This window comes from Lynx rufus, unplaced genomic scaffold, assembly GCF_022079265.1.
Source record: "Lynx rufus isolate CCGP_SWC_20201006 ecotype Redwood Valley unplaced genomic scaffold, mLynRuf1.p SCAF_6, whole genome shotgun sequence".
Classification (NCBI taxonomy): Eukaryota; Metazoa; Chordata; class Mammalia; order Carnivora; family Felidae; genus Lynx; species Lynx rufus.
In genome coordinates this window covers 92,835,503-92,860,994 of record NW_025814878.1, presented here as the reverse complement: position 1 = coordinate 92,860,994, position 25,492 = coordinate 92,835,503, and the positions used below count along the sequence as shown (strand labels likewise).

The 25,492-nt window shown below is 36.6% G+C and overlaps 1 protein-coding gene across 1 annotated transcript in view; it reads right to left on the bottom strand.

Annotated features, from left to right (window-relative positions):
- COL21A1 (collagen type XXI alpha 1 chain) overlaps window positions 1-25,492 on the bottom strand; it is a 174,616-nt gene that overhangs the window by 23,641 nt on the left and 125,483 nt on the right. Inside the window, exon 17 of the mRNA XM_047102772.1 lies at window positions 17,342-17,395. Coding sequence (XP_046958728.1) covers window positions 17,342-17,395 — 54 coding nt within the window. The remainder of the gene's footprint in view (window positions 1-17,341; window positions 17,396-25,492) is intronic.

Genomic DNA, 25,492 nt, shown 5'->3' with positions numbered 1-25,492 from the left:
TATGCCAAGAACTCTTATTTTACAAATATCAACCAAAAATATGTAAAACTACATAATATTAAAAAAGAAAATGTAAACCTGATTTATGAAAGCAATTCTTGGCAAAACTAACATAATACCATGAGCATGCCTAGAATAAAGACTGTTGACAGACTAACCAGAACTGAAACCAATCAGAGCTATATTAGTTAATAAAATTCTCCTATATTTTATTTTCCTGGGCTTCCACTTATTGAAATTCACTAAATTTTGCCAATTTTACACTAGCAGAAATATTATTCAAAACCACTTGAAATTTAAGAGTTTGCTGATCCAAAGTATTTAGTAACAATTACTTCATACAATAAATGTTTTCCAAGCAAACTATTTTATGTTTCACTTTTGGCCTGTGTGGTTCTGGATTCAGGCAACTGTGATAATGTGTAAATAAAGACAGAAACAAGCATTTTATTTGGTAAGAGTAAAGGGGCATATTCCCCCCCCTTCTGTGATTTCAGTTTGGGTTTGAGCAAGAGCAGAAAGTCAACTGGAAAATCCTGCATAATGTTGTGGTGAAAAAATGTAGACATTAAAAAAATGTTCTAAAAGCTCTGTAACCGTTAAACCATTGATGTATAACAAAAAAGTAATTAAGAGTTGAAATACATATTTTAGAATAAAAAGTTTGGCCCTTATTTCCTAAAGACTACTTTACAAAGAAGAAATGTGTCCATGATACATTACTTGGAAAAGATAAAACATCACTTGATACTTTCTCACGTCCCATGAATGCATTTACCTTACCCCTGAAATCAGAGCATCTTGGATCCAACCTGCCTGTAAGTAATGGAATATTTTCAGTGTAGTAAAAACAAATCTAACCTGTTAATGGTGTTTTTCAGAAGTTTTTATTTATTTAGAGAGTGTGCATGCATGCACACATGAGCAGGGGAGGGGCAGACAAAGAGGGAGACAGAGAATCCCAAGAAGGCTCGGAGCTGTCAGCACAGTGTCCAGTGCAGGGCTGGAACTCACAAACTGTGAGATCATGACCTGAGCTGAAATCAAGAGTCAGACGCCTAATCGACTGAGCCATCCAGGCACCCCCATTAATGGTATTTTTCAAAACTTGTAGAGTGGTAGAGAGATTTAATATACAATTATCAATATATTAGAAGCATGTTATGTTTTCTATTATATCAAGAAGTGATGTGTTTGTTCCTAAAGATTCATGAAGAAAAAGAACCTATGTTGAAAGTATTGTTCTTATTAGCTACAAAAAATCACAATGATTAGGATTATTAGTAAAAAGCATAGTGGAAGCAGTTACAAGTTTTGACAATGAAGTCAGCCAGCCCATTATCCGGTGGCTGATGGACTCCAGGCCTGTTATTTAAACTGTGGAATCTTAGTATCCCCATTTTTTATATGATGAAAGTAAAAGGATCTGCATCACAGAGTTGGTACATTATATTAACTCTCACAAGTGCTCAGCTCAATGCTGCACATTAATGAATACATCTTCATGACTGTCTTTTCACAGCTCCTCCCTGACCTTTGAAAGTTGTGAAATAGATGAAGTCAATTCTCTCCCATGTCTCAAACTTTGTCCTCCTTCTCCAATGCAGGATGTTTTGTTTGTTTGTTTGTTGTGTTGTTGGGGTTTTTTTTTTTTTTGTCTTTCCACCTTTCTCTACCTTTGTTTCCAAAATCTCCCAGTATACCCATGATTGATTCCAGCAATCTAAGGCTTCCCCTTGGGGGTGCCAAGATGGTATTGCCCCTCATCCATTAACTGTGCCTTTTCCTGTTTGGCTAACTTTAGGACTTTTGCTTTTTAAACATTTATATGTAGTTCATCACAATTGTTTCAGAAAAAAATATAACCAAAAGTTTCAAATATATTTTCAGCTGATCTTCATGGTTTTCAATCCTTTTATAAAATTCCACACTAACTGACAGACCACTATGAATGATGTACGAACGATTATTCTGTGGTAAGAGAAGTCTAAAGACAAGTAACTCACAAACATAGCTGCCAAACCTAAAAGAAACCAATATATAAATACTTGCAATAAACCCATAATAAGGAAATCACCAGCTTTACTATGTCCCTGAATACTTTAACACAGTTTTACAACTGCCTTTAATCATCAAGGGGAAAAAAGTAATCTGAGTAACATTGGATGAATTTATTCTTCCCTAGCCTACAGATCAGGACCCATATGGGACTGGACCCAAAGTATCCAAAGATAAGTCATTTCAACAGAAAAATGCTTTGGTAAATATTTCTGGGATACTCATGTTTATATACAACAGAAAATGTCACCAGTTTGACATAAAAAGTTAACAGGGATATTATCAGAAGGAAAAAGTGATCTGGGAGCCCCGTACAAAGTTGCTTAATGTTACAGGCATTTTTCTTTGACATCTAAAAGCATTTCTATGTTTTTTTAAACAGTATATTTATTTTGAGACACAGAGAGAGAGAGAGAGAGAGAGAGAGAGAGAGCGCTCGCACACTCAAGCAAGCAGAGAATGAGAAGAGGAAGAGAGGAAAGAATCCTAAGCAGGTTCCATGCTGAGTATAGAGCCTAACTTAGGGCTCGATCCCATTACCGGGAGATCATGACCTGAGCCGATGGACGCTCAACTGACTGAGCCATCTGGGCACCCCTCTACATTTTTTAAAGGCCAAAAAGATATTCTAAACAACTTTGTTATTGTGCAAGTATCATTTTGAGGGACAACACAAAAAAGAGACAAATGTTTAACAAATTAACATACCTAAAAACTCAGAAGAGAAGGCGGACAGGTTTCAGAGACTCAGGGATGGTCTCTGCACTACCCACATCATGGGAAAGTTACATAACCACCCTGAACCCAGGAATCCAGAAAAATAACCTGTCCCTTTACATTATTAGCAAGTGATATCATGCACGTGAAATATATTAGTGAGTTAAAATGAATGTATACATATAGACACATTCAATTCCATTTGAAAGTAGTTTCAAAACTTTTTTCTGCTTTAGAATTTATGATCCTCTGAGAACCTAAAAAATATAGACCATATTTTTTGGTACATGGAGCTTCACCGTACAACTGAAAGTGTGATGAATTTCTCAGTAAGGAAAAAAAAAATGAATTTTTCAAAGACCTTTACAGTCAACTCAGTTGCTTAGAATTTATACACTTTTTAGAGAAACTGAATTACTCTTTAAAATTTTTCATATGATAGAAGTCACCAAAAAAAATTTTAACATCAAAGGTGAAACTAGTTTGATGATGAAAACAAATGAATTTTTAACCTTAATAAAATAAAAACCAATTATATGAAAATTACATCTAATTAGTTGTCCATGTATCTTTTACTTATAACCTATTTTTTAAACATGCATATATTGTTACACCAAATCATATTTATTGTGCAACTCAGCCCACTGTGAATTTTGCTCTGCTTATAAAATGTATGTCCCTATTTTCCTATTGAAAAAGGAGATAGTACACTAAAAAGCATTCACTAAAAGGAAAAAACTTAAAGGAAATTATGTTTTCTATTGACTCATGACAAATTACACACATTTAGTGGCTTAAAAGAACATCAACATATTCTCTTAAGGTTCTGTAGGCCATAAGTAATGCACGGGTCTCACTGGGCTAAATTCAAGGATTTGTCAAGGCTGCACTCCTTTCTGTAATCAGTAGTAAAAAAAATCATTTCCTGCTCATTCAGGTTACTGGCACAATTCAATTCCCTGTAGTTCAGGGGGATGGGGGAAACAAACAAATTGTTCTGTTTTCTTGCTAACTATAAACTAAAGACCATTCCCAGCTTCTAGAAGTTACCACAATCCTTGGATCATGGTCCCCTTCCTCCATCTTCAACAGCAGCAACTGGCTGGTCAAGTCCTTCTGGAGTTGAATCTTTTTGACCCGTTTCTCAACCATCTTCTTCCACTTCTAATTATTTGGGATTAGACTGAGCCTACTCAGATAATCCAGGATAATATCTCCATCTCAAGGTCAATGAACTTAAATCACAACTGCAAAGTCCCTTTACAATGTGAGGTAAATGTCCTGGAAACTAGGATGCAGATATCTCTCAGGGGGAGGAAGAGAGTCATTATTTTGCCTACCACAGAAATATTACCTAAAATCCAAGGACCAGATAGTTTCTAATTTATTTAAATGTCTCCAGGGTACTGAAGATGGAGATCATTGAAGTTCAAATTATGAGGCCACCATACCCTAATAACAAATCCAGTCAAGAATAATACCTAAAAAAGAAACCTCCAAGCTCATCTAATTTAATACAAATGCAAATGGATTTACTATAATGTTAGTAAATCAAATATAGCAGCGCATTAGAAAAGCAGAGAATTAACAGGGCTTGTTTCAGGATGGAATGAATGTTCAACATTAAGAACTATACCCATATGATACATTCACGTAAGTTATTAATAGTTTAAAGGAAGAACAATACAAAAATCATCTAAAAAGTACTGAAAGTGAATTTTACACAATTTATCATGCATTACTAAAAATTCTTAAGAACCTAAGACTAGAACTTGGTAAACCTAAATCTCAATCCATTGGAAACCGATTGCAAACATCATACTTGGTGAAACACTAGACATTTCTGCTTAAAATCAGTAATAAAGGCATAAGCTATATTTAGAAGTAGGGATTCCACTTACAGGAATGCATCCTTCCCCAAAATATTGCCTAGTATATGGGAATATATATAACATCAATAGGAGAAGTTAGATGAAATACATCATCCATGCTATAAACAAGATAGACTTTATATTCTCTAATACCCAGATATGGCAAAACATTTATAATACTGTGAAGTTAAATAAAATTTCAACAGACATGACTTTTTATCTTAAAAATGTGTATGTGTTCTGTTTATGCATTTGTATACACAAGTTTGGAAAGAATCTTAATAAATGAATAACGATCGTTATCTCTGGGCATGGGGATGGGATTTGGGTAAATGAAGGCAGATTTTAAAATTTACAACACAACTTCTATATTTTTTTGCCTATTTCAGAGAAGTTAAAGTATATAAAAATGAATAATACATAAATATAAATAAAATTAAATGTACAATAAATAGAGGCATCTAGGTGGCTCAGTCAGTTAAGCATCCAACTCTTGATTTCAGCTCAGGTCATGATCTCATGGTTAGTGAGATTGAGCCCCACATTGGGCTCTGCACAGACAGCTCAGAGCCTGCTTGGGATTCTCGCTCTCCTCTCTCTGCCCCTCCTCCTGCTCATACTCTGTAACATTTTTTTAAATGTACAATAAGTAATAAAAGTTTGCCCACAGTTTTACATTTCAAAACTTTCTCAGAAAAAAAATATATTTCCCCTCACATTTAAGTCGTTCAATAAACGACTGCTAAATATTTATTTTTCAAAATAAAAAAGTAAAGATTCTAATGGTTGTGGCTATTGGGCTAAACACACACACACACACACACACACACACACACCCATAGGGGTGCCTGGGTGGTTGAGTCATTTGGGTATCTGACTCTTGATTTCAGCTTAGGACCCAGCCCCACATTGGGCTCTGTCTTGACAGCATGGAGCCTTCTTGAGGTTCTTTCTCCTCTCTCTCTCTACCCCTACCCCATGTACTCTCTCTCCCTCTCAATATAAATAATTAAAAAAAAAAACTAAAATAACAAGAAGTACAGTGCAACCTCAGAGATTGACTCACTGCTGTGACCTGAGAGGGTAACATGATAGCTTAGTTTTCACACCTTGGTAGGTTATTCGCACAGATAACTTTTCACACGTTGCTAAAGACATACTGTTAGACAAAGGCCTCAGTCTTCTCATCTAGGGAAGAATAATAAATACTGTGTTTAAGAAGCAATTTCCTTGAAAAAGATACAGGAATTTGGCATTTCTTCCTCACCATTTCTTCCATTTCTCTGTAACAGAAGTAACAGAACTTTTCTAAATAAAAATGGTAACACATCAGGTCTAAAAATTGTTTTTTTTAAGACTATAAACATCTTCAAAGCAAATATCTAGGATAACTAATAACCCAAAAGTTTCATTCAAGTTACAACAAAATAAATTTAAGTGACCAAATTCCTATCTTTGTGAGGATTTATCTATCTTCATATAAATAACTTTAGTCTTATTCAGTTGCATGTAGATTTATCTCTATTTTCCAAGACAGATTTGCTTCTGAAGTTTTGTCAAAAAGTTATAAATGATTTTAAATACACCAAGAATACTGAATCCATTTGGAAATATAATTTCATATTATTATTCATGGCAATATTGAAATTTATTTAGTCAGAGAAAGATATTAAAGCACATATAACCTTAAAAAATAATGAGGTAGGGGCGCCTGGGTGGCGCAGTCGGTTAAGCGTCCGACTTCAGCCAGGTCACGATCTCGCGGTCCGTGAGTTCGAGCCCCGCGTCAGGCTCTGGACTGATGGCTCAGAGCCTGGAGCCTGTTTCCGATTCTGTGTCTCCCTCTCTCTGCCCCTCCCCCGTTCATGCTCTGTCTCTCTCTATCCCAAAAATAAATAAACATTGAAAAAAAAATTAAAAAAAAAATAATGAGGTAGATAATAAGATAATAATTTCATTTTCATTTACTAATGTCACTAAAATTAATTTTTCTCCTGGAATAGGTAACTTTGTCTTTCTACTACCTTCATATTTCTCTATTTTGATTAACCTGTATCATAGTCTTTAATATCACTAGTTTTTTTTGTTTGTTTTTTTTTTCTCAGACACACATAAGATAGCCATTAAAAATGCAGTTTCCTTGGTTTCAGTTCCTAATTCTGATACATTAGGACTGGAATGGGCCAAGAAATGGAATTTTAATAACCATCTCTGGAGATTCTGGTTAAGGTACTCTGGATCAGAGCTGGAGAAACACTGCTCTACGTGTACTGAAAAAAAAAAAGACTCTTGAACGTTATTTGCATTGGGGTGTTAAGCTAGAATAGTCATCAAAGAGTTTTTTATTTATGATTATCTACCAATTAAATTTTCTTATAATCCATGTTATGTCTCTCTGGTCAAAAACAACTATAGATCATTTCCCCACCAATTTTTAACCCTTCATCAAAATTCTTAATACTCAGCCTTTCATGATTAACTTCATTTGCCTTTAATGGCATTTAAGAGTCTTAACCTACCACAGGCTTTTCATATAAACCTTTGTACAATATGTTTATTGAGTAAATTTTCTATTTCTCCTAACTGGAGAACAATTGTTCCATCTAAAGCCACCGGATACAGTATTGTACATTCTGTGATTGCTAGCAAATATTAACACCTGACTCCACATCTCAATAAGAATATGCAACAATTCAGGGCAACTAGGTGGCTCAGTTGGTTAAGTGTCTGACTCTGGCTCAGGTCATGATATCACGGCTCATGAGTTTGAGCCCCACCATCAGGTTCTGTGCTGACAGCTCAGAGCCTGAAGCCTGCTTAAGATTCTCTCTTATTCTCTCTCTCTCTGCCCCTCCCCCACTTGTGCTCTGTCTCTCTCTCTCTCTCTCTCTCTCAAAAATAAACACTAAAAATTAAAAAAAAAAGAATCTGCAACAATTCTAAAGTTCTCTAATGGTGTGTGATTAGTCATTTTATTCTTAAAATCCATTGTTCAGAAGTTCTCCATATTCCACCTAAATCCATCAGTTAAGTGCACTCTTTTTATGTAGCCAGCAGAAAGAAAATTCTATCACAACAAAGAAATTATTCATTGTTTTTAAAACTGATAGATCATAAAACTCTTTAGCCCTGATTTTAGTATTAGTTTATCAAATCAGTCTTTATACTTCACCCGCAAGAGATCTTCACTGAAAAATCCTAGTCCCTATGTTCTAATAAAACTATTAAAAGAAATTAATATTCCAATATTATTTGATAATTTACATTGGATTGAACCATTAGGGTAGTACATGACTTCTAGAATATATTCATAAATACTAGTCTACTGATGATTCACACACTCTTTTGTTAAAACATACCTTGGGTTTTTCCCCTACAACCCCTGAATTATCTATCTATGCCAAAAGCATTTCAAAGCCACACATTTTTAAGGAACCAAAATTAAAACAGCAAAGCAGTTATGACTTAACTAAGCATACATTTCAAACAATAGAACACCTCAGTATTCAAAATTATAGAAATCATTTTTATAAACCATCTAAGTACCTAGAACTATTGGCAATCAATTACTTATTAGGAGCTTACCTCATCATCAAAAATAAAAATGCACATTGGTATAAACAAGTATTTTTAAGTGTTCTTTCTCAGATATTCCCCATATGTATTTTACACACCCTAACATACTGAAAATATAAATGATTTTCTGATGTTCTCAGGGACATCAAACATTTGTCTAGTGCTCAATGTGGTAACCACACTCAAGCATTTTGAAAATATTTCCTAAAATATAAAAACAAGAGCTGTTTAGAATGAAATAATCTAGTTACCAAAGTGTGCACTCCACATCACATCAACAATGTATTAGTTTCCACACTTGTGAAAATAGAACGAATGGAAAACATTCTCATTTCGTCTGCTTTTAAAATAGCCACTAATATGGATCATGAATCCAGTATTAAAATAAATATGCCTTGACTTAAACAACACTGTTAATTCTGTAGTTTCATGCTTTGAAAATGGAGAATGTATTTGGACTAATTCAAAAGTATCGTATGATACCTTATAACAAGATTAAAAGTATACAAAACAACCCCAGCCCCTGTATGACTAAAGAACATAATTTTAAAGTCAAAGTCTTGAAAGCTTTGAAACCTAAATATCCTGTACATATGGTGATGTAAGCTTCCTGTCACCCATTCTCCAGAGGTGGATGTAATCAATCCCCATGTCAGTGAGAAGTGAGCCTATGTAAGCAACATGAAGATTCTATTTACCCATATTATATGTTAACCATTCTAAGAACTAATCACACGTCATTTCCTAGGTTCAATTACATTCAACGCTCTTGTCATTTCAGAAATCGATAAAGCCTTTTTGAATTATAAGGAAACAAATAAACAAGAGAAAAACTGAAATAAATCCATTTTAATGCTGATCAATAATTTTACAATGAACATATTTAAAAGATTTCTTCAGAACAACAGAAAAATGATCAGTACCATAAACACAGAGCCCCCAAATTTAAAATCCATAAAGTCACTTTATTAAAGTTGTTTGAGGGGCGCCTGGATGGCGCAGTCGGTTAAGCGTCCGACTTCAGCCAGGTCACGATCTCGCGGTCCGTGAGTTCGAGCCCCGCGTCAGGCTCTGGGCTGATGGCTCAGAGCCTGGAGCCTGTTTCCGATTCTGTGTCTCCCTCTCTCTCTGACCCTCCCCCGTTCATGCTGTCTCTCTCTGTCCCAAAAATAAATAAACGTTGAAAAAAAAAAAAATTTAAAGTTGTTTGATAGTGGTCTGGTTTACTCTGCCAGTGGAATCATTTATAATGGAAAGAATTAAGTGAATCCTTTGTTAAATCTAGTGGGATTTTGTTAACTAATTTATACAGATAATGGGCCATTTGTTTTTTATGTTTAAAGAAACAGATACAATATTTTCATAGTCACTACAAAGCCAAAGGCCTTATTTTGGGAAACCAAACAATTGCAGATATCACCAAACAAAGTCAATCACTCCTGCAGATAAATCAGACTTATACATTATTTAATTTAGATAAAACCAACTTCAAAATTCATTCTAAGGGTTTACTCTCAATCAGGTTTTAAAATATAACCCACCCTGGAATCAGCAGGGGATTATTACAATAATAAATACAATTCAATTTTTCGAATATTCTAAGTTGTTAAATGCCAGCTGCCTTGATACTAAGAAATGCCATGTGAAATTCTCAGGAAACATCGGGTTAAGCTTGTTTCACTCAACACATAACAAGGATGTGTCCTTCCTGGTGCCTGAAAGAAGAGTGGGAAAAAGATGTTACAAATCTCTACAGAATATTTTAAAAAGCTTGTTACTCAAATGCCAATCAAATAGGAACAAAAACAAAACTTGGGTTTTTCTCTTCCTAATAATTTCTTCCTTCTCAATATAAATTAAAAAATACAGTCAAGTAGGTAAATAAGGATACCTCCACATTGCTAATATAATAAAGTGAATTATTCCACATGGGAAACCACCATAGCCTTTTGACATTAACTTTCTCCCAAGAAGTTTATGGACGTCTTTGGCTTATAAGCAGAAAAATGACAAGTCAAATCACCACACCAGAGAAAAGGCAATTAAACAAAACACCTACTCGTCTCTTAAGTACATGATGACTTGGACCAGTTCAGCAGCTAACATTACACCATACACACAAGCACAACATAGGGGTTTATAAATTTTCTAAAGACATGAGGAAAGGAAACAGAAACCTCTATGAGCCAATGTCCTCGAATATATAGTACAGGGAACACCACATCTTCATTCCTAGAAAAATGATACAGCGAACATTTCCAGAATAAAAAAGGCTTAACACATCCTTATTTTAGAAACGTGTGCTCACCTCCATAGCTCCAGAAAAAGTGCCATCCTTTCTCTCATCCTCATGGAGCTCCAGGGATCTTGGCTCAAAGAGTGGAGTCCAGGCCCTGCTTACACATCTTCGCCATGAGCCACAAGGGGCTGGCTGATCAGGAGAGAAGTAGCGAGCAAACGCCTCAGACCGTCTGAGGAAAAATGTTACCCTAAATACAGCATGTCATCAGGATGGAGCAGCAGGACAAGAACAGCTCTGACAAAGAAGCAGTGGAAATGTTGACACCACAGATAATTTGGCCAGCAACAATGGGCCATGGGAAAGTAGCTGGTCAACATGATGATTTGCCCTAAAAGTTCATTCGGTCAAATATGGATGTTTCCAGTTTTTGTTTTTCAACTAATTGAATTTGGTGTGTCGGTGCCCTGTCATCCCATCCACTTAACTGCCCAAGATAAAATCGGAGTGATTTGTGAAAACACATGAGGATTCCTTGAAGCAATCTGATTGTTCTCTATTCCTTGGCACAAAAATGAAAATGTCATCTGACAAGCTTAACATATTTAAAAACAGAACAGAAAGGAAACACTGTAAGCCACTCACAATCCAGACCTCAATTTTTTTTATAATGTATTACAAAAACAATGGCATGCTCAGGGGAGAAAATAAAATACAGATAAATAAATGGAACATAACAGACATCAAAAACCAACCTGGGGAAAAAATAAGCCAAGTAACCAAAACAGGATTAAACTGTATGTTTACCGTGCAGATTATTTTTTATACATACACATTCATATAGTATCAATTTTTTTAAACTATGTTTAAATCCATATACATTTTACAGTTTATATATATAACACATTAAGTATCAGACATTTACACTGTTCCAACCGTGCAAGACCTATGGGCCAAAAGTTACCAAATCGAATGACACAAAAAATAGAAAAATGAGAAGTTGATGCATTAAGGTTTTAAAAACACTTGACAGTTTAGCAAAATTTCTAAATCAGAAGATACCTGTGGCTGGGGAGCCTTGCTTTTAACCAAACTGTCACTGAAACTTGTTTACCTATGTGCTTTAATCCCAAACGGTTTTAATCGATACATGTGCTACTACTAAGTGTGTGATAGGTATCAGTATGTGCTCACATGCCTTTTGACACGGGTCCATTCCACAAATGATTTGATAACAAGCCCCCGTGTACTACCTCCCTGTGGCTGCTATAAAAAAAAGTCACCACAAACTTGGTCATTTGAAACAAAAGAATTTTATTCTCTCACACTTCTGGAGGCCAGAAGTCTGAAGTCCAGAGCTTAACAGGGTTGTATTCCCCCCAGAAGCTCTAGGGGAGAATCCATTCTTCATCTCTTCCAACTTCTGGTAGCTGTCAGCATTCCTTGACTTGTAGCTGTATCACTCCCACCTCAGCCACCACGTTCTCACCTCTGCCTCTGACTTTAATTCTGCTCTCAGCACCTTTGAACTTGTATCAGCTACCCCTCAGACAATCCAGGATTGTTTCTCCATCACCATATCCTAGTTTAATCACATCTGCAAAGGCCCTTCATTCAATTAAGATAACATTTACCGGTTTCAGGCATTAGAGGGTCTGATTATCTTGGGGGGGGGCATTTTCAACCTAGTACACCCTAGTTATTCACAAAATCCGCCTATAATTTCCTTGAATCTGACCCACTATCTCTTATTGGAATTGTATTAGCCTCCATTTGTACATGTCTATTCTTTTCTCATTACCCAAAGCACAGGACACCTATGTAAATGTCTTTGTTATTATCTAGCAAGTCCCATGTGAAAATATCGTACGATCATCTCCCCCAGTACAAACTACTCTCCCTGCTCTCTTTCCTATTTATTGCTTGGTCTCCCTGTGCTATCATCCATGCAGAACTTTGAGAGTCATCCTTTTTCATCATTAAGTAACACATGCAATTGATCCTCGAACCCTGCTGGTCCACCTTTCAGTTCATTTCAAACCAGTCCCACCCCACTCCCTCCCACTCTCAATGTTCATGCCCTAGTTGTACTGGGGCACAGCCCAGCTAGACAGCTGCAAGGCTCTGTCCTCTACCTCAGCTCACCTTTATCTATTCTCTTTTCTGCTGTCAGAATCGCCTCTCTAAAACTTTCTGAATTTGGGGCACCTGGCTGGCTCAGCTGGTTCAGCGTCTGACTTTGGCTCAGGTTGTGATCTCACAGTTCGCGAGTTCAAGCCCTGCAAAGGGCTCTGTGCTGACAGCTCAGAGCCTGGAGCCTGCTTCAGATTCTGTGTCTACCTCTCTCTCACTCACACTCTCTCTCTTTCTCAAAAATAAACATTAAAAAATTTTTAAACTTTCTAACTCTGATCAACTCACTTGCCTACTCAAAACCTTTGAAAAGGTCCCACTGCTGTCAGATTTAAGGGCGAACAGCAGAGACATTTGGGGCCCTTTTGGATTTGGCTGCTACCCACCTCCACAACCTCATCTTCTATTTCTATCCCATCCTTTTCATGTATCCTAAGCAGCCTGAACTAGTGTCAGCTTTTCGTAAAGTATCATGATTTCTTTTGCTTTGACACTGTGGAATATGCTACAGGTTCCTGCCTTGCCAGGCCAAACAACAAGACAACTCCTATTTATCTTCCAGGATTTGGCCATGAGACTAGCTTGTTTAGGAATGTATCTCTATGTGCTTTAAACAAGTGAATTGTACAGTATGTGAATTATATCTCAATAATGCTATTATTAAAAAGAAAAGAAGAATGAATTGGGCCAAGTGATGATCTCAAACTCATGTAGTGTTACACACATCTTCTTCAACTTTGCAAGACCCCATGTGCCTACCTCCTTAACATTTCTACTAAACTATCTACTGGCTCATGTGACTGTTTGAGGGCAGGGCCCTCACAAATTAATCTTCACGTTCTCCTGGAATAGTATAATGTCTGGCACAATGAATGATCAGACTATAATCCTTAAACGGAGCATTCCGTGGTTGAAACCAATTATAATATGTCCACCAAGTGTTAGAACTGAGTATCTGGTCACCTGGGTTGAAGTTAAGTACGTATAATTTGGCACTTAGAAAGTAAATCACCTTTGGGACTGGACTAAATCGCCATTAGAATTGGCCTATACTAGACTTTAAAATTCAAAGTATGGGCATTTGAATGTAATTATACTTTAGACAATATAATCTTTTCCCAATGAAATATAGCCTTTGTCCTCAATTTGAATTCCAGGATTTAGGGTTCATATTTATCAATCTGCTTACAGGGATGAACCATGATCTGGCTGCTACAAGCTGTGTTTAATTAGCTTTAAAGCATTTTTCTAAGAGCTTCTGCCCTTCCAATTTAAGCTCCATTAATTGGCTGTCACATTATAAAACAAAGTGAACATGTCCTTTTTAGCGGGGCTAAATCATTCATCATAAATACTTACAACCCACATCCACATGCAATGGAAGAATATTCATTTGTTTGCATTACCAAATATAAAAACTTTCATTTTCTCCTGTTTTCAAAGCTTTTCCACAAACGGTAAAGATCAATCTTCCCAGGATGTTACTTCTAACAACCACGTTTTCATTAATGGCCAAAGGAAGGGAATAATTTGTAATTACATTCTTTATTGTAAAATAATACACATCACAAGAATTCTATCCAGATAACGTGGGCCAATTTTAGATGCTTAATCTATTAATTGCTTTCCTACGAGAATATGTCTTCTGGCCTGGGAATCCTGGCTTCTTCTCCAGAGGTATGCAGGAAAGAGAAAGAGAGGGAGAGGAGGGGTAGGGACCGTTCTTGCCTTCCCTGATCTGGTGGGACAGAACTGGAGAGAGTCCAAAGAGTTACACTTGGTAACTCCCAGTCTTCTATGTCGCTGGTTTAGAAGAGATTACATTCCAGATACTTCCACCGTCCCACTACCATGATTCCCTGCCCCAGCACCTTGATTGCCTTGGAACTTTGTAATTAGCTTTTGTTTCTTTATCCCTTTACTGTCTACCTCCCCTGCGAGTCTGTACGGCTCCATGGGCAGTCCCGGTGTTTCTCTCACTAAAACCAATGCCATATACATTCTGGGAACACAGTGAAAACAGGAAGGGAGCAAAGAAAGAAAAGGTTTAAATCCGAAGGGCCACGTTGCATGGGATGGAATTTTATCCTAGTGCAAAAGTTCTAGATGAAGGTAAATCTTGAACAAAGTGGGAGCAGGCAGGGCACAAGAAAACACAGATGGGCATCTGCTTCTGGCTGCTGTAAGGAACAGGCATCCTTGGGAGAGGAAAAGAGCCCCTGAGGGCCCCTAATTTCCTATTTATCCTATCTGGTTTAATTAACAGGATCCCAACAGTATTATTTTTAAAGTAAATATATGCTGCTCACACTGCACAATTGCTCACATTTACACTTGGTCAGTCTACCCTTTCTAACATTGTTTCTGTGGGAAGAGTCACAATTCCAAATAACTGACTCAAAGACTTAAAACACACTCGACTCCAATTATAACCTGTTTTTCATTTCAGTTGTCTCTTATTTCCTTCTCCTCTTCCATTTGAACTTTCTCTCTCTCACCTGTCTGTCTTCCCTTGGCCTGCCCGTGTTCATGTACATGCATGCACATGTGCTCACACACGTGCATACATACACACACACACACTTTATATTGTTTGAAATAAGAATAAACATACCCACTCTCATATCCAGTTACCAAGTCCTAGAATTCTTCCTTAATAATAAAAATTATGAGTCAGACATCCGGTGCTCACATTCCATTCCAATTCACACCCTGAGGCCTTATTTTGCCCATGCCCAGTCTGTCAAAATAGTTAGCAAATTGACGTCTTGATTCCAGTCTCTTCTCTTTTCAATCCATCCTGAATCTATCAGGAGCTCATAGTTGCCTCTAAAGCACTATTTTATATCACATTACTCTTGTTTTCTCATGTCACTTCCATGGCAAGTGAAAAAAGTTTACTTCCCGAATTACTTCTCTCCCAAATTGGAGTTGAGGATCTCCATATTATGATTCTATCCAACTTCCCAACTTCACTTCCTACCGCCCAGTAAGGACCTATCAGTGCAGCCTCAGGACCTCATTAAGATCAATTCATCATGGGGCATTGGGTGGCTCAGTCGGTTAAGCATCCACTCTTGGTTTCCACTCAGGTCACTATCTCATGGTTCCTGAGATTGAGCCCTGCATCAGGCTCTGCGCTAACATTGTGGAGCCTGCTGGGGATTCTCTTTCTCTCTCTTCTTTTCTCTCAATAAACAGTAAAAAAAAAAAAAAAAAATCATTTCATCATTTCTTGGGCACACACTTAAACCATCCCAGCCTGTGTGCCTTTACTAATATTCTTTCTCCCTCTTGTCTTCCTTTCTTTCCCAGTCACCCTTTCAAGATAAAATCTAGCCCCAAATCCTTGGTAAATATTTCTCATGATACAAGATTCCCTTTCCATACTGCTTCTGCACTTGAGATAACTCCATGCATTTGTGCAATGTTCTCACATTTTTTTTCATGTTTCCTATGTAAGCCTCCCAACAACACAGCAAAGTAGGTATGGTTAAGTATGCACACTTCACAGATAAGGAGAAAAGTTTTCAAAGAGGCAAACTGATTTAGCCAAGCTTGCACAGCTGGAGTGTGGCAGAAACTATCTTTAAACCCTGGCCTTCAGATTCCACGTTAAATCCCTACTTGGCATTTACTAAAAATTGCTGCAGGTTGGCAAGGATTTGCATTTTTTTTTTACTAGATTATAAATTCCTTGAAGGCAGTAGCTGTGTAGAGAACTTGCGCTAATACATTATAATACACAAGATGAGAAGTTAATCAATATCTGATTGCAGCATCCTAAGAGGAGTTCAGTCTGTCCATGTAAGAGACTTTAATGATTCCTCTCTCCCTCTTCTGTCCAGTATTTAGACTCTGAGGGCTCACGTGAACATGCTGTGATAAACTGCAATATATCTTGGCGATTTTTTAAATTTCTTAATCTAGTTATCCCCAAAACAAACTGCAAATTCCCTAACAATAAGTAACTTTGACGAATAAAATGAGACCTGCTGATCTTTAAATGTTGGCCAATGTCGGCCAGGAGTTGTAGGAATAAAAGGCGGGGGAGACTGTAAGTGAAATCGAGTCCCCTGGCGCACTTGCTAACGACACATATATTGAGGATTCAGAATCGGTACGTTCTCCATCATGTTTCTTACCCCAATTCTTTTTTTTTTTTATTTTTTTTAATGTCTATTTATTTTTGAGACAGAGAGAGACAGAGCATGAATGGAGGAGGGGCAGAGAGAGAGGGAGACACAGAATCGGAAGCAGGCTCCAGGCTCTGAGCCATCAGCCCAGAGCCGGATGCGGGGCTCGAACTCACAAACCGTGAGATCGTGACCTGAGCTGAAGTTGGACGCCCAACCGACTGAGCCACCCAGGCGCCCCTCTTACCCTAATTCTTATTGAACGCATGATCCCAGAAAGCAGACTACAAAACAGCGAACCAGTGACAAGGTGACACTGACTAAAGGGTCAGCAACAGACCCTGTTGTTCGTATTAGCCATTAGTTTGCACAGGCGCGAGTCCTTGTGATCATAATTCATACTGAACGGGAACTGTCTGCTGGCAACATTCTTCCTGTTTTGCAAAAAGGACTAAATAGTTCACTCTTTTACAGTGTTCCATAAAGAGACGTTACGACATCTCAGACTGAAAGTTACTGAACAAGAACAGGGCATCTGACAGGAGCACTTAGAGGATTTCACGACAGGAAACGAACCTCATCTTTTGGAACACAATTAAGAAGATACTCACAGGCTCTCCCCGTGATCCATCCTGACCTGGAGCACCCGGAGGTCCCACTTCTCCCTTTTAAAGATAAAAAAAGAAAATAGAGAATTCTATTTGCAGGCATGCTTATAAAACAAATACATATAAGTGAGTATTAAAGCACGTTAGATACAAACATAAAAATTACTTCCAGATTATTAATAACGCTGCATGGTGACAGACAGCAACTGTACTTACAGTGAGTACAGCATAATATACAGAATTGTTGAATCATTATGTTGTATACCTGAAACTGTCTATAACACTGTGTGTCAGCTGTACTTCAATTAAAAAATAAGTTAAATAAATAAAATAGCAAACAAAACTTTGACTAAGAAAAATTCTAACAAGAATACAAGATTTTTTATGTATAATTATAGATCTCCATTAACAAATTAGGTAAAAAGCCTAAATAAAAGGAGATACATATCCTCCTTATGGATAGAAAATCTCTTTCATAGTTTTGAAGCTATAAAGTCTTCATAGCATAAGGATGTCAGATGTCTCCAAATTAATCAAAATTTAGTACAATTTCAATAGAAATTCCAAGGAGACTTTTGTTGTAATTTGGCAAAACAATGATAGGATTTCAATAGAAGAACAAATTACCAAAATATAGACAATCTAGAAAAAGACCAAGAGGGTGAAATGAATCTTTTCATATTTTTATCTTCCTTCTTACTTTAAAAATGATCATTCTGTTGTACTGGACCCAATGAATTGGAACATTCTTTTGGATCTATAAGAATTGATCATTCTAATTTGACCTTGCAAGCAACAGTTGCATTTTAAAAACAAATAAAGCTTTCATTAAATGGATTTATAGGCTATTACTTGAAATTATTTGGCACTTTCATTTAGTATCTACCTATTTAAAAAAAAAAAACTTGTTTAATGTTTATTTATCTTTGAGAGACACAGAGCATGAGTGGCAGACGGGCAGAGACAGAGGGAGACACAGAATCTGAAGCAGGCTCCAGGCTCTGAGCTGTCAGCACAGAGCCAGACGCGGGGCTCAAACCCACAAACTATGAGATCATGACCTGGGCTGAAGTCAGACACTTAACCAACTGAGCCACCCAGGTGCCCCATAGTATCTACTTATTTAAAATAAACATTTTATATGTTTAAAATGCTTATTTTTAGGTAGCTATAAAAACTATCCTAGTTTTCAGTTTTATGCCTTTAAATTACTATGTTCAAATTATTTAAGCATCTTATTTTACATCCACCTTTTAGCATCCTCAAACTTTTTCCCAAAATGCCAGTGTATAGAAAAGTATCTGACACTCTGCTTATAAATATTGGCTGAATTTATTCATAAAATATGTAACATTTACAGATCAATACAGCTATTAAACTGCCAAGACACAAATAAGGGGTAGTGGGGGAGAAGCCTCCTAAAATACACACACAGACACAGACAGACACACCCTCAAACATTTAGGCTTTCTGAAACCTAACAGTCATTAGGAGCCATATTTTGTTTTCTGTTCAGCCAAATGTTGCATCATAACAAGCAAAGTTCTCTGCAATTATGCCACACTTTCCTTCATACCAGAAAAAAACATTTCATTCTACATGAGAGCAAGAAAGTAAAACAAAAGCATTTTTCTTGTAAATGCTTCAAATGCCTGAGTGGAAACAGATCTAAGGGTAAAGAGTCTCAGAATACACGTACCGATGCATATGCCAACATTGTTTTCCAGAGTTTCAGATTCTAATGAATTTCCCAAAACTGTAAAAAATGAACCACAAAAGGAAGAACCTGGCTAACATAATCAGCACTTAGAAAAAAAACTCAACCGTCTCACTTTATGTAACCAGTGTTCTCCCACTTTTATGAATTCTTGCATTTCATAGGCCCAGTGAAATACCAGCGAAAGCCAAATATTTCATCTGTTCCAATTTTATTTACAAACACCAGCTGACAAGTGATGACAGAGGGAGCAAAGAATGATGTTTCCTGTAAATTAACCACATTGGGAGGGGGAGTGCTGCTGGCCTGATGGTTCTACAGAAAAGCTAATGAAAATATCAGAGAAACAAGGATATATGTAGGATCCACTAAGTTTAAAAGCTATAGGTTACCAAGTCTGAAGAATTAAAGAAAAGGGATTTGTCAGGACTTAATAAAACAGAGAAATCCTACAATGACTACATCTAAACTCAACATTAACAGGACGATTCATTCCCCCACATCAGCCAGCTCAGCCTCACTTCATGTGGGAACTTCAAAACACAACATTTCAGACCTAACAAATCAGCAGCTCTGGATGGTGGAGCCCAGCAGTCGGTTTTAACACACCCAGCTGACTCTGATGATGTGAGGGACATGGTGTATCTTTAAATCATTAGGCCACTTACCTTCCCATACCTCCAGGTACTGTCATATGTGACTTGCTAAGCAAATCTGTAGTTCAGATCTTCTGTATATAAAGGGAGGAGGGCAGTTGTCAAATAGGAGAAACAAGTAATCTGGAATTACATGACTACTTGAGCTGACAAAAAAAACTGTCTCCTTTTACTACTCTGAAGACTTCATCTTATTTTTTTATTCTAATTAGCAGAGGGTTTTTTAAAAGCTTACTAATCATCATCAAGGATTATCAATAATTAAGTCCCCAAATTATTTGAGGATTTATTTTCTTTCTATTCCTACTTCTTAAACATAATGATACATCATCATATGAACAAAATATCACTATTTTATTATCTATCACTAGATAATAAATAGTAATAAAATATCACTATTTTATTATCTACAGCGGTGATTTTCATACTAGCTGCAACAGAATCTCCTGGAGAATTTGTTAGACTGAAAATTGTGGACTTCACCCCAGAGTTTCTGATCCAATAGGTGTGGGGTAGATGTCAGGAATTGGCATTTCCAACAAGTTCCCAGAAAGTGCTGGACGGTGGCCACTGGGACCACTGCTCTAGCCCACATCTCAAGAGACTTATACATCCTTGGTTTCGCTTACCAACACCTCTCTGTGTGAACTATAATGACACTGTACAGTTTTACACTTGGCACTGAGTTTTATGATGGCTATGCTGTTCAACAGGTATCTTGTTTATGGAAGTGTTGTTTTCCTGAGTTGTACATTCTTTGAAGGCAAGGAACATACCTACATGAGTGTTTTATCACCTACAATATTTAGAATTGTGCTGAATGAAATGCATGACTACATGTAAAGCTTTATGTCCCCTTCTTTAGAAACAACTAAAGAGCATATGAAGGAAGGAGGACTTGGCTATTTATTCTTAAATACTTGGTTCCAAGAGGATAAAGGAAATGGGGAGAAACATTTATGCACAGCACTACAGCACTCGCTGTTGTGAAATTACGGAGTTTGGTTATCATAAGACAATGACAAATAATCTTTACTTAGAAGTATGCTCTTGATTCTCTGAATAATGTTTCATTGGGAGATGAAGGATGATTTCTTTGGAGCCATTCTCCATAAAATAATTAAATGCAGTACACAACTAACCTGTGAAGTGCAGTATTGTGACGTAACCTGATCATCTGATTGCTTTCATGACCTGGAGAACCTGACACATGCTAATTTGTTTAGCTGGTGGAAAGCAAATGCCCCTAGCTCTAATCTATCATTTTGCATTCTATTATTAGCTTCTTAGTTGATATAAAATAACTGAAAAGATGCTATGCTAAACATTATCCCTGAATCCAATTTCTACAGCTAATGTCAACGACGATTTATTCCACAAAAAGCAGCTATTTTTAAGAAGGAAATTTAACCAAAAACAGATACGTAAAACTTGCATTGTTGTGTATTTCCTTTCATGCTGTGGTCACTGGTACTTACCCACACAAAAAAAATTAAAATAATGGAGAATAATTTAGTTTGTGGTCATAGCAACCCTCAAAATCAGGTGTGTGACCACTAAAATATAATTTAATTTTGAGGAAGTTCCTTACTTTGTTACTAAATACTTTGACTTTGATCTGAATTAATGGTTTATTCTTAGTTTGTAAACAAATCTCTACCATACCAAAGGATATACTGAAAATATAAGACTAGGGAAGCTTCTCCCAGGTTACCAAATAAATAGACAAGAAGTTTGGGACCCATCATGCATAGAGGGGAATCACACAAACTAGGCTTGGAATTCTAGCCCTGCCATGTAAATGACCACACTTGTGGATAAATTAATTAATCTGTATTAATCTGACCATAATGGCTAAGTGGCATTAATACTCCCAACTCCCAAGATTCTTTTATTAAGAAAACAAATTAAGAGGCTTTGTGAAAGTACCTTGCACATCTCAAGACACAGAAGGGAAGATTCATGAAAGTTTGCTATTTTATTGTCATCAAAAAGTTGGGGTTTCAACAATCCTTTACCTTATGATTTGTTTTAGGCTTCACTTTTTTCAAATAATATGGTATTTTCATATTTGTACTGCTATGGCTTAGTATTATCATTTAGAAAACATGAGTATTTTTAAAAAGATGGTCAATATTTTAATCTAGCTAAAATACCACAAAAATAGTAGAGGTCATAGTTCCATCATCATTTCCTATATTGGAGAAAGATTATTTGGCTATAACATGATTTTTCAACAATTTGGTGAAAGACATTTTCAGTGGTTATTAAATTATGGCTACATGATCTAGGACACATTATTAATCTCCTCATTCTTTAGTTGCCTCATCTCTAAGAGGATAATTTCTTTTTTCCACTTGTAGTTCAATGACTTTTGAGTTTAATGGGAGAATGCATATACAATGCTGGGAAAAGAGCTAGGCATGTAGGAAGTATCCATAAATTGTGTCTGTTATCATGTGTCCTGTCCTGTGTTCACTTCTCTCCAGATCCAGTTTCGACGCCATTTTTCACTATTTCAATTGCTAACTGAGATTCTTATCCCTTTGCCTCACTGTTCAAGCACAGCACTTGCTTATGCAAACCTCAATATTGAGTTAATCAAACAGAAAGCCTCCTCAGACCCACTCTTGGGCTTCTAAGTATAGCAATGGGAGGGGAAATATAGTACCACTGTTGACCAGATGATAACTTCCAGCTTCAACTACACTTCAAAGCAGCTTCTATATTTTCTTAATCTCTTCTGTACCACATTCTCCACAGAGCTAAAAGTTCTTTAATCAACAGAAATTCCCTTTTCCCTGCCTCTCAACAGGTGATAATTTACACTTCCTTAGAGGAAAGAGAAGTTAGACATCTTGCCACCAAACCAACAAACTGTCCTGAATTTACATCCACCCATTCTTTTTTTCTTCTTCTTCTTTTCTTCCTCCCCCTCCTTCTTCCATCCTTCATTTCTTCCTTCTTTCCTTCCTTCTTTTTTTTTTTTTTACAGTGAAAGGGTCTCTTTCCCACAACCTAAGATAGTCCCTTCCAATTCCGTTCACTCTCCCATTCCTTCCCCTCTGCAAATGAGACAGTTATCAGTATTTAACTACTTGCTGGACATGTACTCTTAAATGTGCTACATTATAATTAAATGCACACATTATACTTCTCATTTCTCCACCTTCCCAACCGAAGGCATACTTAACCTATCCCAATAATTAATTCCATTGATTAAATAAACATCGAGGGGCACCTAGATGGCTCAGTCTCTTGAGCATCCAACTTCGGCTCAGGTCATGATGTCATGGTTTATGAGTTCGAGCCCCACATCAGGCTTGCTGCTGACAGTGCAAAGCCTGCTTCAGATCCTCTGTTCCCCTCTCTCTCTGCCCCTCACTCACGCTCTCTCTCAAAATAAACAACCATTAAAAAAGATTCTCTCTCTCCCTCTGCCCCTGTCCTCCACTCTAATAATTAAGAATAATTAAATAAAAAGCTAACTTCACTATACATAAAAAGGAGATGCTCTAGAATTAAGAAGCCTAGTAAGCTGCTCAAACTTTTACACCCCTATTACTGTAGGTCCAAATACACATAAAACATTTCAAATTGAGAAGAATCTGCAGACAATATTCAAACAAAACTACTAAATGAAAAACAGAAAATAAGAACCCAAACATTTCAGTCAATTTCCCTCATACAAAAATAAACATTAAGCAGAAAAAAAAACTGCAACAAATGCTATAACCTGGATTCATGTTACACAAGCATTTTCAGATGTAAGGAAAAAAATGACAACACAAAATAATCTCAGATATTACGATTAAATTACCTGAAAACAAGGGAGAATAGATTTAATATTTTTAAAGGTACTGAGGGGGGAAAAAACTAAACGTACCCAATAAAAATGAGTTTTTTAAAAAGATAATAAGGGTCAGAAGGAGAGAACAGAGTCAAAGAAGTCGCAACACATCCAAAATTAGAGTCCTTAAGATATAAATCAAAATAATGTAATAGAACTTCTATTTAAAACTATAATCCAAGAGGCACGCTGGGGTGGCTCAGTCGGTTAAGCATCCGACTTCAGCTCAGGTCATGATCTCGTGGTTTGTGGGTTTGAGCCCTACATCGGGCTCTGTGCTGACAGCTCAGAGCCTGGAGCCTGCTTCAGATTCTGTGTCTCCCTCTCTCTGCCCCTCCCCCACTTGTGTTGCATCTCTTTCTCTCTGTCTGAAAAAATGAATAAACATTTTAAAAAATTTAAAAAACTACAATCCAAGAGAATACTCCAAAATTAAAAGAAGTCCTGGATCTACTTTATTATAAGGATTCTGGGGCAATAAATTCTTAATTCTGGGACAAGCTATGCTATCAGACTTTACACATAAAGGTGTTTTGTTGTTGTTGTTGTTGTTTTGGGTTTTTTTTAACCCTCTGGGTTACCATACAAAAAAAAAAACCTGAAGCCACTTACAAAAGAAATATAATTAGGTTGCTACCAGCAACATACATGACAGCAGTGGAGGAACATCTCAAAGATACTCAAAGAAAAACAGTGAGACAAGAGCTTATAATGTCAGTGACAAGACAGTGACAGCTAAATTGTCATTCAACTAACAAGAATATAGAAAACATGTTAAGACATAAGAATTCAGAGAACACTGTATTCACAAGCATTTCCTAAGAAATACACTATAGAAGCAGCTTCTATAAACCACAATGATGACTATAACTGATAAATATACCTGGGGATGAACCCTGAATATATTTAAATGCAGATTTGAAACAAAGGTGGGCAAAGAGTGGAAAATAGCTTATAAATATTAGAGCAGGGGAGGGGCAGAGAGAGAGGAAGAGAATCCCAAGGAGGCTCCATGCTCAGCACAGAGCCTGACACGGGGTTTGATCTGATGACACTGAGATTATGACCTGAGTTGAAATCAAGACCTAAGTGACTGACCCGCCCAGGTGCCCCTCTAAAAGTAGCATTAATGAGAAAACACTGCACATTAATATCAAGGGAATACAATTGAAGTAATAATCAAAAAGAATACGTATAATTTAAATACTGGAAGCAAAAAATAGGAAAAGAATGAAAATAAATGAATTCAATTCCCAATTGTAAAACCTAGAAAAATATAAGAAAAAAGAAAGAAGTTAGGAAGTAGTATAAATGTAATAACAAAACAAAAAACAAAACAAAAAAACAAAAACAAAAAACACACCAAAAACCAGAAATGGAAAAATCAGTGAAGTTAATAATTAAATTACAACGTTGGTTCTGTGAAAAAAAAACACAAATAGAAAAACCACAATCTCATATAATCAAGCAAAAACAAAAAAACAACAAAACAAAAAAAAAACAGTAGAAAATGGAAGCACAAATATTCAAACAAGTAACAAAGAGAGACAAATTACTGAAACCAAGAACTTTTTAAAAACTATAGAGGAATTTGCACAATTTTATACAAGTCCTTTGAAAAATCTAGATGGAATGGCTCATTTCCTATGAGAATGAAGTTTACTATTATTGACCCTATGAGAGATACAGTGCTCAACTTAACCAGTTTCCATGTAAGAAATAAGAGAAAGTTATCACGAAACGATTCAACACAAAAAGCATCAGGCCAAGATGACAAAGGAAAAAATGAAGAAAACCCCTGTGGTGCATGAATTCAACTGTAACTGTGTTAAGTTATTACAAAATATCAGGAATGAGAGCACATTAAAAAATCCTACATAAAAGGACAAGAATATGACACCAAAATAGGCACAAAGATCAAGGGAACAGAA